The 17,607-nt window shown below is 53.9% G+C and overlaps 1 protein-coding gene across 1 annotated transcript in view; it reads right to left on the bottom strand.

Moving 5' to 3' along the window:
- Positions 1–17,607, bottom strand: part of TCF7L1 (transcription factor 7 like 1) — a 176,521-nt gene that overhangs the window by 3,420 nt on the left and 155,494 nt on the right. The window contains exons 4-11 of the mRNA XM_056116702.1: positions 12,426–12,509; positions 4,133–4,265; positions 3,575–3,677; positions 3,029–3,112; positions 2,634–2,777; positions 1,657–1,816; positions 1,463–1,570; positions 95–170 (exon numbers count right to left, since the gene is read on the bottom strand). Coding sequence (XP_055972677.1) covers positions 95–170; positions 1,463–1,570; positions 1,657–1,816; positions 2,634–2,777; positions 3,029–3,112; positions 3,575–3,677; positions 4,133–4,265; positions 12,426–12,509 — 892 coding nt within the window. The remainder of the gene's footprint in view (positions 1–94; positions 171–1,462; positions 1,571–1,656; positions 1,817–2,633; positions 2,778–3,028; positions 3,113–3,574; positions 3,678–4,132; positions 4,266–12,425; positions 12,510–17,607) is intronic.

The following is a 17,607-nucleotide window of genomic DNA, read 5'->3' as shown; positions in this document are numbered from 1 at the left end:
CACCCGAGTTGGCGTGAGCCCACAACCCCCAGGCCAGCCCTGAGGCTGTAAGTGCCCAGGCCTGTTTCTGGCTGCCCGGCTCCCGAGAACTCACCCTCTGCCTCCTGGCTTTGCTGCTGGGCCTGCGTCTGTGACAGTTGCTTCTCTCTCTTCCTCTTCTTCTTCTTTCCCTGAAAAATGGTAAGAGTGGTAAGCCAGGACTTAGGACTGGAGCCCGGGGGCCTCTCAGGCAAGCATTGGGGAGCCACTTCCTGCTTTCCTAGTCACCATCCCTTTTCCAGAAGGTTCTTCCAACTTGGCTATCCTGGCTTTTTGGGGGTCCTCCACCTGGACTTTCCAATTTTATCTCTAAAACAGGTAATTGATTTCTTTCTTTCTTTCTTTTTTTTTTTTAAATTTGGGTACTGTGATTTACAAAGCTGTTGACAACAGTTTCCTTCCTTCCTTCCTTCCTTCCTTCCTTCCTTCCTTCCTTCCTTCCTTCCTTTTTCAGTTTTTTGGGTCACACCTGGCGATGCCCAGGGGTTACTCCTGGCTTTGCACTCAGGAATTACAGAATTACTCCTGGCGTTGCTCAGGGTACCATATGGGATTGAACCTGGGTGGGCCATGTGCAAGGCAAATGCCCTACCTGTTGTCCTATCACTCTGGCCCTGACAACATTTCAGGCACACAGTGGTCCAACTTCAGTCCCAAGGTATCATCACTGCTGTCTGTATCCCTCCACCCATCATGCCTTCCTGCCCCTGAAGCCTGGCTCCTTGACGGACACATTGTTGGTTCACCGTGGTTGGGGCCTCCTTACAGTTATGTTGGTGCCAGTGGTTTAGCTACAGACAGAGAGTTGAACTCCAGGCCCCTGGCAAGTCCAACGCCCAAGATTCCGTGGCACCCTGAGAGGTGATCAAGAAGCCTGGAAGCTCCCCTTGGTCATTCTCAGCCATGTTTTGCTGCTCACAAGGTCTTAAGGTGGTGCCGGGGGAGGGGAACATGCACCCAGTGGTGCTCGGGGTACAGTGCCTGGCAGTAGCATTCGGGACCTTTGTGGTACTGGGCTATGACCAGGGTCAGCTGCAGATGAGGCAAATGCCTTAGCCCCTGCAGTACTGTCTGAGGGTGCCAGGTCACACCGAGAGCGACTGTGAAGCCTCCGTGTAAGGACACTGGGCTACTCTCTGCCCTGTTCACCCCTGGATTTCTAGAGTCCCGCGCAAGGACATGGCCAAGGACACTTGGATGGCAGAATTCTCCCCCAGCTCACTGTCCTGACTATGGACTCAAGGCCAATCCTGATGAGACACCACACACTTCCTGGCTGACCTCCTCTGCGGGGAGTGGGGTGGGGAACTCTGGGGGGTGGAAGGCCAAGCCTGTGCTCATCTGCTGAGATTAGGATGCTCGCCCTCCTCAAGAGGGGCAGCGCGGTTACCCCTCCCGCCGCCTGCCCCGCGCGGAGACTTACGTAGTTGTCTCGCGCCGACCAGGTCGGGTAGAGCTGGGAGTGGAGCTGCCGCTCCTTGCGGGCCAGCTCGTAGTACTTGGCCTGCTCTTCTCGGGACAGGTTGTGCCACTGTGAGGAGAGGGTGGGGGAGATGAGTGAGTGAGGGGCGCGGGGGCGCCGGGCACAGGGTCGGGGCGCCGGGAGCCGGGGCTCACCTTCCTGCCCAGGATCTGGTTGATGGCCGCGCTCTCCTTCAAGGTGCACTCGGCCACCACCTTGGCCCGCATCTCCTTCATGTACAGCATGAAGGCGTTGAGCGGCTTCTTCACGTGGGGCTTCTTCTCCTCCTCCTTCTTCACCGTGACGGGTGACTTCCTGGAAGGCAGAGGGCGAGCGGTGAGGGTGTGCCCACTGCCCCACCACGACTCGCTGTGCCCACTGTGCTCTGGCCTCTGGGAGTGGACCTCCCAGTCGCCCTGGGGTGACTTCCCCGAGGGGTCCAGGTGGATGGGACAGCTGGTGGCACAGGCCCAGGGATAAAGCGGGGAGGGGAAGGGGAAAGTGTCTCCGTGGCCAGAAACATCAGTGGCCTCTCCCCAGCATGCAGTGGCCTCAAGGCTCCTCTTGATTCAGCCTTTGGCCCCCCACTTTCTTTCTTTCTTTCTTTCTTTCTTTTTTGGGTCACACCCAGCATTGCACAGGGGTTACTCCTGGCTCATCCACTCAGGAATTACTCCTGGCGGTGCTTGGGGGACCATATGGGATGCTGGGAATCGAACCTGGGTCAGCTATGTGCAAGGCAAACGCTCTACCTGCTGTGCTATCACTCCAGCCCTTACCCCCCAATTTCTGTCCGGAGGGCGGTGGCCCGCTCAGCTAAGTTGGATGATCCACTCGGTGCTGGGGTAGACACAAGTCCCCCCAAGGTGGCTAGGGAGAGCCTCCTTTCCAGGGGTGTTGGGAAGGGAGAAGAAGAGACGACAGATGCTTTCTGAGTCCTCTCACAGCCTCTGACGGCAGCTGGAGAACACACGCACAGTCCCCCCATGCCCTTCCTCCCTCTGTGGCACCAGGGATTGAACCCAGGTCCTCCCACCCCCGAGATGGGCATCTGTAGTGACACGAGCACCGCAGGGACCACTCACAGCCAAGAAGCGTGCCGGGGACCACCCCAGCACGGGCTGCTACTCACACGCTCACAGCCGGGCTCAGGCTGGGGGGCGCAGGCTCCTGCTTGACGATGGGGGAGACGATGGCGGGGTGAGGGATCCCTGACGTGGGCAGACCAGGATGGGCCGGCGCCACCATGTGAGGGGAGAAGCGACTGGACACCAGGCTGGCCGCGTGGGAGCAAAGGGAAGCAGGTGAGTCAGACGGACGCTCGGTGCCCAGCACGGGACCCGGTGCCCCCCCACAAAGCCAGGGTTTGGCCCACCCAACCCAGGAAGGGTGGGGTCGCAAGGCAGTCTGCACTTTCTCTGCTGCTCTGACCCCACCGGGAGGAAGTGCCTGGGATCCCTACTGGGGCGAGAGGTTTTAAGTCAGAGGACACGAGGAGAAAGGGCGGCTGCCCTGGCACCGACTCACCTGGACATGGAGGCATTCATGGCCAGGGCAGGGTAAGGATGCCGGAAGCCACCCGGAGGGAGGGAGTACATGGGCTGTCCCTGCCTGAAAGAAAGGGAGTTGGGACCCCTGGTCAGCACAGCAGCCTGGGAAGGAGGGAGGAGAGAGAAAGGGGTGGGAGAAAGCTACAGGGAGCGGCAGGTTGGGGGTCAGTGGCCTCTGGATCTTAGGGTCGATGGGAGGAAGAGGAAGCAGAGTCTGGTGGAAGGAGGAATGGAGGAGGGAGAGAGGAAGAGGGAGGAAAACAGGGAAGGAGGGAGGGAGGGAAGGAGGAAAGAGATGATGGAGGAAGGGAAAGAGGGATGGAGGGAAGGGGAAGAAAGGAGGGGTGCAAGGAAGGAAGAAGGGATGAAGAGAGGGAAGGAGAGAGAGGGAAAGAGGGATGGAGAGAAGGAAGGAAGGAGAGGTGGAGGGAAGGGGGAAGGAAGGAGTGGAGGGAAGGAGGGATAGAGGGATGGAAGGAGGGAAGGAAGAAGGGCAGGAGGGCAGGAGGGCGTGTTTCCTTACTGTGGAACCAGCCAGCCGAGGGGGTGTGGGATCTGTCCGACGGCGCCCGGAGACAGCGGGTAGTATGGAGACAGCTCCGATGGGTGAGGGGGCCGGGGGATTCCTGCTTCCAAAGACACATGTCATGACCAACACCTTAAATACCATAGGGATTTGCAGGTCCCCCCCCCCCCCCAGGACAGTAGGATCTTCCGGCCAGCTCCTGGCCCCCCACTGGGACAGAACGTCCTTGTCTGAGAGGCCCAGGCCCCCTGCTGACCAGCACTCTAGGGCACCTGCCTCAGATATGGAGATACAGACTCTGACCTGGGCCTCATGTGCCCTCTTTATGGGGGCAGTGATGCCTCTAAAGAAAGACCCCCTCAAAAGCGTGGAGCCCCAAACCAGCACCCCCAAACCCTGGGGCTGCGGGTCGGGCAGGATAGTCTACACAGGGGCTTCTGGTTACTCTCCCTTGAGGCCAAGGCTGTATTAGTCAATGGGGAGGAAGCCGCATGGTCCATTCCCACATCATGGACCACCTGGATGGTGGGAGGTGCTGACTCCACCCCCGCTCACCTGTCTTCGGGTCGATCTCTGGGGACAGGTGCGTGGGTGGGGAGCCGGGGGAGAAGTGGTCGTTGCTGTAGGTGATGAGGGGCGTCAGCGGGTGCATGTGATGTGGGTGCTGAACAACAGGAACTTTATTCGACTGAAAGAGACAAACAGACTTGGGAGTGGAAGCCAAAGAGAGGGACCCCCAGCAGCTGTTCGCCGAGGACCCATTCCCTGTTCCGGAGGCGGCCAATACCCATTCCCCCTGCCGCCTCCTGCAGCTCAGCAGTGTTTGCTCCCCAGACATGGGTGCAAAAGGCCCTTGGCAGCTGCAGCGCACACAGGCTCCAGGATCACAGTGAAGTTTACTCTGTTTCGGGATCATACCCAATGGTGCTTAGTCCTGGTGGGCTCCAGGGACCACAGGAGGTGCCGGGGATTGAACCTGGGTCGGCTGCATGTAAGGCAAATGCCCTATCCGCTGTAGCCCAGAATTTCAGCAAATCTCGGTGGGTTTTATTTTTTTATTTTATTTTATTTTTTTAAGCAGGAGTACTGCTATTTATTCAGCCACCAATTAGCTGATTGAATTGTGCATGAATTCCACCTTACTTTTTTTTCATTTTTTATAATTTTATTTATTGAATCATCTCGGTGGGTTTTAAAGGCTTCTACACACCCTTGTCAAGTCATAAAAACAACAGCTCTCAAGTTCCAGTGCAAGGAGGAAATCAGAGGAGCGGGGTCTGTGACGGCCTAGCAGCCCTTATAGGATCTGTTCAGGGTTCAAGGAAAGAGCAGCCAGGGCCCTGCTGTGCTCACCTAACTCCAAAAATGCCGCCAGGGGCTGAGAGATAACAGCCAGTAATATTGTTACTCACCTTGCATGGGGCTGACCTGGGTTAGATTCCTGGCAACCCATCAGGTCCCTTGAGCACTGCTAAGAGTGATCCCTGAGCACCACGAGTGTGGCCCCCAAACCAGAAACCAAAACATACAAACAAACAAACAAACAAACCAACAATAGTGCAAGGGCCGAGAGGCAGTGTAAAGGTAAGGCACTTTTGCATGAAGTTGACCCCAATTTAAGCCTTCTTCACCTCACAGAGTTCCCCAAAGCACTACGGGATATATCCACTGCCCCTGGCTCCCACCCCCAACAAACAAACAAACAACCCAAAAACACCAGCAAGGGCACAGGCAGTCATGAATGTGGAAAGACCCAAATCTAACCGCTGGGTATCTACCAGGTATGGCCTGGTGGTCTTCAGGGCTGTAGGGAGGGAGTAGAGAGTCACCTCCGGCCTCCTGAACTTAGCTGCAGAGACCAATGTAAAGCAAAACCACACAGTCCTGTACAGCAGCGAACAAACCTGCTGGCAATGCAGGAGGACCACACAGCATCAATGCAAATAGAACCACCAGGAAAGAAAAAATAAAACACTGGCACATAATGATCATACTCTGGTTTCGGAGGTGCTGAAATGAAAATAAATGGGTGCACTGAGGATTGGCAGGCTGAATTTATTCTGTAATGGTTTGAGCCTAATCTGAACCAACAATAAGGATAATTATGGTAAAAATAGCTATCGGGGAATGACAGAGACTGCCCAGTGGCTGGCGTGTATGCTTTTCGGGAGGAGGCCTGGGCTTAATCCCAGACACAGACATCCCCTGAGCACATGTCGAGCCCCAACAAGCCCCAACCCAAAGCTCCAATTTATGCGCCCAGCAGTAAATATCAATTCCTTTACTTCAATATGGCATAGACGCAACAATTACTGCCAGTGAGGATGAGGAAACAGCTCAGAGCTGAACGATTTAGTTGGACTCACAGCTGGTCAGGATAGACTAGATTCTACCAGCCCCGTGTGGCTCTCATCACCCGTCTTGTCTTGTTTCTGCTTCCTCCAGAGCCTTAACAAAGGCTGCAGAGAGCATGCAGTGGGTAAGGTGCTGGCCTGGCCAGCGGCCAACCCTGATTTACCCTGGACCCCTTCTGGACCCCCGCCCCCATGTTCCCTGAGCAGAGCCAGGAAGATGCCCAAAAGAGCTTCCCATCACTTCCCCGGTGGGCTCATCTGATGTTGCTTATCAATGCCCAAATGGTGTCCCTATTCTTTTTTTTCTTTTCTGGGTCACACCCCGCAATGCTCAGGGGTTACTCTTGGCTCTGCACTCAGGAATTACTCCTGGCAGTGCTTGGGGGACTATATGGGATGCTGGGAATCAGGTTGGCCGTGTGCAAGGCAAACGCCCTACCCGCTGTACTATTGCTCCAGCCCTGGTGTCCCTATTCTTATCATCAATTCCCTTTCCTGGCCTTTGAAGATATCGCCATTGAACATACAGCATCAGTGAGTCTATGCTAAATTGGGATTTCCTGAACATTTTATATAAAGCTCAGTATCAAGGTGAAGTTAAATATCACAAAATCCCCATTAAAGTTAAAGTAGGAGTTTTCTCCAAGACAGGGGGCCGGCCAGCCTGCCAGCAGAAGAACAGGGTCCCGAGGACACTCAGGATCCAGCCACAAGTCAGAGTTGGTCCGATCCTAGTCTCTGGGCCACTGCCCACATGGAGCCAAGTTCTGAAACTGGTTCTAGTGGATGGAGAAGGCTGAACCCAGAGGCCCATGCATGCAAACTGTGTTCTTTCCCATGGGTGTCACACAACCTGGGCATCTGACTGTGCTCTGTGTCTGGTCTCCAGTGCTGTACACACCCCTCACTGTGGTCCCTCACTCTGCACACAGCCAGGTATGTAAGGCAAGTACCACGGAAGATGTTGAACTGTAGGCTGGGGGGTGTGAACCCCTAACCCCAAGTCTGTCACTGCCACAAGAGTGCAATGAAAGGAAGGGAAGGGAAACGAGCCAAAGGTTAATTTCTTCCCAATGTTTATAATTTTTTAAGTAAAAAAGTTATTTCTCTGGCCAGAGCAATAGGACAGCGGGTAGGGTGTCTGCCTTGCATGCAACTGACCCAGGTTCAATCCCCTAAGCACTGCCAGGAGTGATTCCTGAGTGCAGAGCCAGAAGTAAGCCCTGAGCATCACCAAGTGTGACCCAAAAAGATAAAAAACAAACAAACATTATTTTTCTTTTATTTTGATCAGACTCAACCTTTCCTCTACAGGAACCGATCCTTTGGCATGGAAGGTAATTACCTTGGTCTTTGAGGTCTTGTTTTGGGGGCTAAATCTGGCTATGCTCAGGGCTTACTTCTGATGGACTCGGGGGACCATATGGGGAGCTGAGGATAGAACTGGATCCCTCATGCGCTAACCAAATGCCTTAACTATTACACCATCTCTCTGACCTTTATTGGGGTTCTTTTTATGTTTTTCATGGGCCAGACTTCAAAGTATCCCATATTTCTATTTCAGAGGAAGTAGGCTGGTTGGTTGGTACAAAATATAGGCTGAAATATGAGAGAATCAGGCCAAGTTAAAGTTGAGAAGGAAAGACTCAAAATCTCTCTGTACACATGCCTACTCTCCATCCCTCTCTAACCAAAACTACTTTTTTATTATTAGAATGAATATGATCTTGTCTTTTGGGGTCACAGCAGGCGATGCTCAGAGACTCCTCCAGGTTCTGTGCTGTGACCCTTGGCAGTGCTCAGGGGACCACAGAGTGATCTGGGGAGTTAAAGGCAAATGCCCCACCCGCTGTGCTATCACTCCAGCCCCCGACAAATACTACTTTAAAGGCAAAATATTAGCTCAGTCGAATCTGTCACAGTATCCTATTAAGAATTTGACCAGCTATCTCCCACAAAGCTTTCCCTCTACTGAAAGACATTGAGAGCCACTTGATTTCATGACCTGAAGTGTGCGGAGACTATCTGCCCACAGAGCAGAGCTGGGCGGCCAGAGAGGGAAACAGTGTGGGTCCCCATGGGGACCTGTTGAACAAGCTGCCCACAGGAAACACAAACGCCAGGAGGAAGTGCAGCATTTCTGTCCCATCTAGTGTGTGCTAGTTGGGCCACAGGGAGGTTTTGTGAAAGCGCTGCAGAATCTTGTCTATGTAGATAAAAAGACTTACCCTTGTGGCATTCCCTTTTGTTTTGTTTTGTGTTTGTTTTTGTGGGCTAACCTAGTTATTCTCAGGAATCACTCCTGGTGGAGCTTGGGGGACCACACGGGATGCTGTGGATTAAACCCAGGTCAGCCAATGTGCAAGGCAAGTGCTCTACTTCCTGTATTATCACTCTGGTTCACGTTCACTTTTTGTGGGGGCTGTTTGTTTTGGGTCACACACACCCAGCTGTGCTCAGGGACCACTTTTGGTGGTACTTAGAGGACGATATAGGGTGCTGGGGTTGAACCCAGGTCAGCTGCAGGCAAGGCAAACACTCTGCCCGCTGTACTATCTCTTCAATCCTCCTAGAAATGATTTTTTAATAAATACCCGAGGGATGTAGGAAGCGGGAGGTGCAGCTATGTGGGGGAAGAGCACTTTGGCAAAAGGAACCATGGTGCAACGGCCTTGTGGTGGGCAATAGGCTCGGCATATCTGAGGAGTCCCAAAGAGGCCAGGAGGCTGGGGCAGAGGGAAGGAAAGGAGATGAGGGAGACTGGGAATCGACTGACAATGCATGGAGAGTGCACTGCAGCTCTGAGCGGAGGTAGGCGCCATCAGATTTTGCAGGTGGGGGGAGAGTGAGAATGTTCAGAGTCAGGAATCTTAGCAGGGGCCATCTTAGCAGCGGGCACTGGGACAATCTCTCCCTTTCCCCAAGCCTTGCTGCCAACAAACCTGGCGAGAGAGAGGCTAGAGTGCGGCCAGACAGATAGCATGGGGCTGAGACACTTGCCTCGCAAACATGGCTGACCCCAGTTTGATCCTCAGGAGTCCCACCAGGAGTGCTCCTTGAGCACAGGGACAGGAGGAAGCCCTGGGCACCTCTGCATGTGGTCCCAAACCCAAAACTAAACTAAACCCCAAATGTGGAAAATAAGTTAAAAATATGAAGAAGGTGGGGCTGGAGCAATAGCACAGCGGGTAGGGAGTTTGCCTTGCATGCAGCCGACCTAGGTTCGATTCCCAGCAACCCATATGGTCCCCCGCGCACCGCCAGGAGTAATTCCTGAGTGCATGAACCAGGACTAACTCCTGTGCATCGCTGGGTGTGATCCAAAAAGAAAAAAAAAAAGAAGAAGAAGAAGAAGGAATTAAAATCAGTACTGGAGGTACGACAGAGCAGTGTCAACCTATTCAGGAGGCGTGAAGTTCTCTGCACTTCCAGTGCTGAGAAGATGGAGGATCTCGGTTTATTTAGTTATTTACTCATTCATGGGCTTCCTCCCTGGTGCTCAGGGGGCCACATGGTGCAGAGGTTAGAATCCGGACCCCCCCCCCCCCCCGCCCCAGATGCAAAGCTGTGCTCAGCCTGTGGAGTTGTCCCTCTGGTCCTGTTGGTTCTCAGAGCTTATTGGGAGAGTTAACAACAACAAAGGGGGCTGACAGTAGAGCGGGTAGGGTGTTTGCCTTGCATGCAGCTGTCCTGGGTTCAATCCCTGGCATATGGTCTCCTGAGCACAGAGTAAAGAGTAGCGCCTGAGTATTGCTGGGTGTGAAACAAACAAAACAAAAACAAAACGACACTAAACGTCACACTCATGGGGGCTGGCGTATTTACACACCCCTCTGTGTCCAGACAGGCCGGGATCCACGGGATGTCCACAAGTCAGCAGTACTTCACTTGCCATCTCCCATGTAAATCTCGCCAGAAAATAAGCTGCTTATGATTCTAAAATCCATCAGGGATCTGGTGCCCAGTAGAGGTCATGAATCTGACCCTGAGAGTCACCCCCCTGGGCTGAGCATAGTTCTGACAGCGGCCCTCCTGCCTGTCACCCGCGGCGCTCACAGAGCCATGACAGGAGGTGAGCCCAGCCAGAGTAGGTGCACGTACCCCGCTGAATGAGTGGGCATGTGTGCACAGAGTGAGTGACCCCCATCTGCACCTGTGGCAATCGCTGGGTCAAGCTGCAGAGAATTGGGGTAATTCTCATTACCCCAGTTCGTTTGTTTGGTTTCACATGGCTAATCCTGGTTTGATTCCTGGCACCACAAAGGATTCCCAGAGCACTGCCAGGAATGACTTCTGAGCAGAGAATTAGGAATAGGCCCTGGGTACTGCTGACTGTGACCAGTCCCCCTCCCCAAAAGAAACATAGGGCTGGAGAGATAGTACAGGGGTTAAGGTGCTTGCCTGGTAGGTGGCTGACCTGGGTTCAACACCCAGCACTCTATACAGTTCCATGAATGCTCCAAGAGTGACCCCTGAGTAGAGCCAGGAACAGTCCCTGAGTACCGTTGGGTAGGTCCCAAGCCCTGGCATCCTCCTTCCCCAAAGCACCCGGGGCTTAGTGTGACCCTGGTCATTGCAACAGCAACTAAAAGTGAAGGAAACATACAGATGGAGATTTTAGACAGTGCACAGGCAGAACAGGCAGACACCACAGGAGGGCCGGTCATTTCTGGCTGGCTGAGCAGGTAGTGGGCTGCAACAGCTAGGTGGAAGGAGGCAGGACAGGAGGCAAGGAAAGGTCCCAAATGGTGAGAGATAGTTGAGCTGGGGGGAGAAGGGCCAATTTACTGCAGGGTAGGTGCACTCGGCCTTTGCACAAACTGACCACTAGAGGGCACTCGCACCACGTGCTCCTGCCCCGGAAGTGGCAGTGGAGGGCCCTTACCAGCACCTCCCTGACCTGCTCCAGGCATGTTCAAGGTGTGCTTGCGGCCTGGGGATCAGTTGACTCAGTGGCCACTGATCCCCACAGGGTCTAACACCTGCCTCCGCGGTGGGCAGCCTTGGACACAGGTCAGGGGAAAACTGGTGGGCCGCAGAGACACAGGGCCGCTGGCTCACATGCTCAGGACCAGCATCTTCTGCACAATTAGAAGCAAAGCCTTATTTGGGAGGCGAGAGTTAGGGACCACACCCAGCAGAGCTCTTGGTTACTCCTGGCAGTGCTCAGAGATCACGGTGGTTGGCCACACGCAAGGCAAGCGCCTTACCCCCTACAACTAGAAACTAAGTCTTTACTGCCATGTGGCCATCAGAATATTTTTAAATGTCCTGAATGAGATAAAGTCATGTATACAGACCAGCTTTAAAATAGCCCAGAGGGGCTGGAGTGATAGCATAGTGGGTAGGGTGTTTGCCTTGCACGCTACCAACCTGAATTCGGTTCCCAGCATCCCATATCCCTGAGAACCTCCAGGAGTAATTTCTGAGTGTATGAGCCAGGAGTAGCCCTTGTGCATCACCAGATGTGACCCAAAAAGCAAACAAAACAAAACAAAACAAAAGAACAACCTAGAGTGGGGTCAAGAGACAGCACAGCGAGGAGGGCTCTTGCCTAGCCTGTGGTTGACCTAGGGTTGTTCCCTGGCATCCATACCTTCCCCGAGTACCACCAGGTGTGACCGCCTGCCCCCCCCCCCCCAAAAAAAAAAGAAAACCCAGAGGGCTGAAGAGATGCGCAACAGGCAGAGAACAGTGGAAGGGGGCATGCAGGTCAAGTAAAATTCTCCAGAGGATCAGGGCCCCCGGTCTACTGGCCTGGAACATGGCTGGGTCAAGCCATCTGTCTTCCTTCTGGCTACACCCCTTTATGAATCTCAGATTCACTGTATGGGTGCCCACAGTACCTAAGAGAGGTCCAGTGTGGGCTGGAGTGATAGCACAGTGGGTAGGGTGTCTGCCTTGCACGCGGCTGACCTGGGTTCAATCCCTGGCATCCTTTATGTTCCCCCAAGCACCGCCAGGAGTAATTCCTGAGCGCAGAGCCAGGAGTAACTTCTGAGCATCACTGGGTGTCATCCTCCCTCCCCCCCCCCAAAAAAAGTCCAGTGTGAGGGCACACATGTTCCAGGAGCATCTCTCCTCTGCCTTCAATTCCAGCAGGAAGCAGCCCAAGGAAGGCCGCAGACGCCAGCGCAGATTCCACTGTGTCCCACGCCCCGCGGAGACCCAGGAGTTCACTAAATTAGCTCTTTCCTGCAGCTCCAGGGAACTGTGGTGGTAGGGGAGAGGAAACCATCCCGCGCTAGCCCCAGGCTGCCCAGGTGGGCCCAGCACTTCAACCAGCCAGCTCGGGGGCCACATGCGTGCGGGCTCCAGCGTGTGGGGGTGGAATTAATGCCTGACAATGACCTAAGCACACCCGAACTGCTCGGGCTCTTCCTCGTGTTCACACGGGGCACAGTGCCAGACTCCATCAGTCCGAGGGATCCTGGGGAAGGGGGGGCAGGGGGAGTGCTAGGCCCCTTGACTCTGTAACGGAGAAACAGACTTACCAGGTGTGCAGGGGATGGTGACCTGGTGTCCTTGACTGTGGCGCTGGAGGGGACATCGAGGAGGGGCCATTTCATCTGCAGGTACTGCAGGGACAGAGAGATGACAACTGGTGAGATGAGGCCTTGAGAGCAGCGTTCCTCAGTCAGGGTCACAAGACACCCCCTCCACCTGTGGGCCCCCAAGTGAAACGGCATAAGTGGGGGGCCATGGTTAGCGGCCAGGGAACCAACTGGCAGGACCGGGCACCACTGCAAGGAAACCAAGTTGGAAGATGGCAAGTGTGAGAAACTGAGAAACACTGGTCTCGGGTGCCTGGAAAAAGGGCTCTGCAGTGGATACCGGCTGGCCGCTCCTGACTGCAAGGGCACCGCCTGCATCACCCACCAGGCAGTGAAGGGGGCCGACTCACAGGTCAGCACTGAGGGCCCAGGAGTTTGAAGAACCTTCCAGTGAGGGAGAAGGCCTTCTGGGCAGGGGACAAGTGGGGTGCATGCAGGGACAGAGGCCCAGCCAGCAATCCTGTCCCTTTATTCCCTAAATTGACTCTCCTATGATGCTCCACTCCCTAAGAAATGCCTTTCCAGAAGAATCCTGTGAGTGGATGAATGACATCACTCGGCACGCACAGGCTTGTGGGTAATACAGATCCACATTCAAGAAAGCACCACTTGGTCTCACTCCAGAGTTCCTCAACTTCAGAAACCAGACACAGGACCATAGGAGGGTATAAGGCGTTTGTGTTGCCTGTGGCTGACAAAGATAAATCCCCAGTATCTGGTTCTCACCCACACTACCAGGAGTGACCCCCGGGTACTTCCAGGTGGGGCCCAAACTCCCAACCTCCCTCCCCAAGCCCAGGAAGTGCAACCTAGCACTAACTTCCTCCCAGGCGCTACTGCAGAAAATCCAAACAGTAAGTTCTCAGCATGTGGGTGTGAATGTGTGCACATGCTTTAAATGAAACCCACTCAGGTTGGGTAGATACTACAGCGGGGAGGTTGTTTGCCGTGCACACAGTCGGACCGGGTTTGATGCTCAGCATCCCACAGGGTCCCTGGATTCCTGCCAGGAGTGAGTGCAGAGCCAAGAGTAAGCTCTGAGCACAGTTAGGTGTAGCTCCTTAGCCCCCCTTCCGCCCCCAAAAATTAAAAATCCTGAGGAAAGGAGGGAAGAGGGAGTGGGGAGGCATGGGGGAGCACTGGTGTCCCGCCATCACGGATTCCAAGTTCTCTTCCAGGGTAGACCTTGGGTCCTCAACAGCCTTCTGTGTTTGAAAGCCACAGCCAGTGGTGCTGGGGCGACTCCTGACTGTTCTTGAGTAATTCCCAGTGGTTCTCAGTGGTCGTGCTGGGGATCAAACCATCGTTGCCTTGTCAAAGGCAAGTGCCTTTTATTATTATTTTTAATTTTTAAAAAATATTTTAAATATTTTGAGTGATAGGACAGTGGGTAGGGCATTTGCCTTGCATGCAGCCGACCGGGGTTCGATCCCTGGCATCCCATATGGTCCCCCAAGCACCGCCAGGAGTAATTCCTGAGTGCAAAGCCAGGAGTAACCCCTGAGCATTGCTGGGTGTGACCCAAAAAGAAAAATAAATCTTTTAAAAAAACTCTTGGCAACACTCAGGGGTTATTCTTGTTTCTGCAGTCAGGAATCACTCCTGGGTGATGCTCGGAGGATCACCTGGGGTGCCGGGGATTGCACCTGGGTCTGCCGTGTGCAAGGGAAGATCCTTACCCGCAGTGCTCTCTCCCTGGCCTTGTCCGAGGCAAGCACCTTAACCCCTACATTGTATGTCTTCCTGACCCTGGACAAGCATTTTCACAACTGGGTTTCCAGTTTCTGTCTCTAAAGCAAGGAGCCCTTCAGTGACGGTGCAGGTTGTCAGATGCCGTCAGAACTGAGCACGGTGCTTCCCATGCGGGAGGCGTTTGATGAATGACAGCTAATAGTTTTGTAAGCAGACCATTTGTCTCTGTCAGGGGACACAGCACAAGAGGCCTGCAGCTCTTCCTGCTGGTGGGAGGCCCATCACAGAGACTGAAGGGAGTCTGCGTCATCCGTGGCCGTCACTCGGCTGTGGGCTGAACAGTCCTGACCAGGCCTGACCAGGATCAGGTTAGAACAGTCACGTTTCTGCTCATTAACCCAGAACAGACTGAGAAGGCAGGGCTTGGGCTGGGCTTTCAGAAAAGTGGTCCAGGGCTAAAGGAGCAGAAGGTGTCATACCCCCAGGGGCAGTGAGAGGCACGGGAGCAGATGGGGGTGGGGCGGATGGCAGGCCTGGGCATGAAAGGAGGCAAGAGGCTATGCCTGGGGACAGATTTAGCCCTCCGGTACCCCACACTTCTCAGCATGTCTCAGACCCCTCTGTCACCCTCTCTCTAGGGGTTCCACATGTCCCGCCTTCACACCGATACCCACTTTTCCCCTCCCTGGAGCCCAGTTTCCCAACAATCTGACTGGTCTTCACTAGACAAAGCTCACTGGGCAAAAAGCCAGCAAGTAGAAACATTGACACATACGGTCCCCTGAGCACTTCCCGAGCACAGTGCCAGGAGTGGTCCCTGAGCATTGCCGGGTGTGGCCCCCAAAGAGACAAAACAAAACAAGACAGAAACACTGGTAGCACACGGGCAGTTTACCAAGCACCCTCACAGACAGACATAGCTTCTTCTTCACGACAAGTTGCCCCTGTGAGCAGGCTGAGCTGCCAACGGGCAGAGGAGTCACGAGAACATGCAAACGACCTGCCTGGCCTGCCTGAATCCCCACACTCGGGAAGCACACGAGGAGAAGGCCCCTGGACGCCCACGGACTCGGGTACCAGAACTTCAGCTCGGCCGGCTCTTTGCTTGGACGAATGTTCTCTTCCGTCTGGCCACCCAGAGCCTGAAGGATGGAGAAAGCCAGTGTGTTCCCGCAGGAACCCTGACCCGTGCCGACTTCATACGCATTTCTCTAGGAACAACACCCTGAACGTTCTGCCAGGCTTTCCACACACACATGGCGCTCTGTACATGCACCTCTCTGTGTACTTTGGTGCTCGGGAGGCACAGACGCCTCTGCTGGTGATTACCAGCCAATAGGGCCCCAGGATCAGGTGCTGCTTAGGTGGCATTTAGTGGATCAAGAGCTGCCAAAGGTGGAACGGGAGTCAGCTGCAGGCAAGATAAATACTATACTCAACCCCTGTAGCTAGCTGTCACTTTTATTTACTCTATTTTTTAAACATGGGGCTGGTTGGAGCGATAGTACAGTGGGCAGGGCACTTTCCTTGTATATGGTACCCCAACACCACCAGGAGTGATCTGGGAGCACGGAGCGAGGAGTAAGCCCTGAGCACAGACAGGTGTGGTCCCAAAGCAAGGCAAAGCGAAACACCACTTTCTGATGGAGAGTACCATGACTTATAATACTGTTCAGAATGACATTCTCACAACGTTCCAACACCACCTCTTGTACCAATGCCCAAGGATCCCACCCATAAGCCCCCCATTTATCTTATTTATATTTATTGCTTTGGAGGCCACATCCAACAGTGCTCAGGGCATATTTCTGGTTCTGCATGCAGGAATCACTCCTCGATGGTTCCAGGGGTCATATGGGATATCGGAGATTGAACCAGGTCATCTGCGTGCAAGGCAAGGGCCCTGCTGTGCTACCTCAGTCCCCCATATGCCTTTAAAAACGTCAAACTAAAATCACAGATATCAGGTACTAAAGGGTACCAGATCCACCTTCCTGATATGAAAAACAGAACGTCCCTAAAATACAACAGTCCCATCAGCCCCAGGTCCTCTACCGAGAGTCCTGACACATGCTGGGGATCTTATAGCATGTGGAGTGGCCTGCAGGAACCTTGATGAGCCCAGTTGGAACGACATGAGGGTTTTGTTTCTCTGTGTTTGGGCCCAGGGAGGAATTTGTGTCTCCTACATGCAAAGCTGATGCCACAGTCCTTAGGGCAATCTCCCAAGCCCCCAGAGTGGTGCCAGGGAGTCCATTCTGGGGCTCTCTACCTTGGCATGAAGGATGTGGGGTCAGGTGATTCTCTGTCATAGGGGGCTGTCCGGGGCACTGTAGAATACCTCATAGTTTTCCTGGTTGCCACCTGCTAAGTTCAAGCAGTCCCACTCCCCTGTCCAATTGCATCATCAAAAAATGACTTTGCCAGATGGTGACCTGAAGAGCAAGCTGCCCCCATGAAGTACCCAGAGAACCCCAATTCCAGGGGCTAAGAAGCTACTATTCAATACACTGTAAGCTGATGAAGGCCTGTTCGCGCGCGCACACACACACACACACACACACACACACACACACTCACACCATACACACACATACCATACACTCAGTATGATCTTTTGTTGAGGGTGTAACATGGTCTTGGAGCTTATTTTATTTGTTTATATTTTGGGGTAGCACCAAGCAATGCTATGGTCACTCTAGGCTTTAGGTTGAGGTCACTCTTGTTAGTCCTCGGATGACCACTGGTGCTAGGGATGGAACCTAGACCTCTTGCGTAGAAAGTCAGTGCTCTAGCCCATTGAACCATCTCCCATTTGGGTCTTGGAGTGCCACCTACTGACCCTTCTGCCCTGAGTGTCCACTCACACTCACACTCACACTCACTGGCTTTCACCCAGATGGAGAAGCTGGGTGGGTGGGGAACATGGTCATGCTGGTAGAGGCGGGGGTGGGGGGGTGGGTATGGGAGAGGTGCGCAGGGGTGCAGGTGGGAAACAGGCTGGTCCATGCTTTCCTCCTTCTACTTTTCTGCCTAACATCTGGAAATAAGGGGGTTGGGCCGGTGTGGGGTGACCGACTCAGAGGTTGGTGGCCCCTGCTGTTGACCAGGGCTGCCATCTCTAGCCTCTCAGTGCAATTCTGACAACCGAAACCTTCCAAAAAGACAGGTGAGGGGCTGGAGCGATAGCAAAGTAGGTAGGGCGTTTGCCTTGCACGCGGCCCACACGGCCAACCTGAGTTCAATTCCTCCGCCCCTCTCGGAGAGCCCAGCAAGCTACCAAGAGTATCTCGCCTGTAAGCCTGGCAAGCTACCCGTGAGGTATTCGATATGCCAAACACAGTAACAAGTCTCACAATGTTACTGGGCCTGCTCGAGCAAATCGATGAACAACGGGAAGACAAAAAAAAAAAAATCAAGAAAACAAAAC

The sequence above is a fragment of the Sorex fumeus genome, unplaced genomic scaffold (assembly GCF_029834395.1).
Source record: "Sorex fumeus unplaced genomic scaffold, SorFum_2.1 ptg000003l, whole genome shotgun sequence".
Taxonomy (NCBI): Eukaryota; Metazoa; Chordata; class Mammalia; order Eulipotyphla; family Soricidae; genus Sorex; species Sorex fumeus.
The sequence above is the reverse complement of the archived record's forward strand: the minus strand, read 5'-3'. Positions and strand labels throughout refer to the sequence as shown.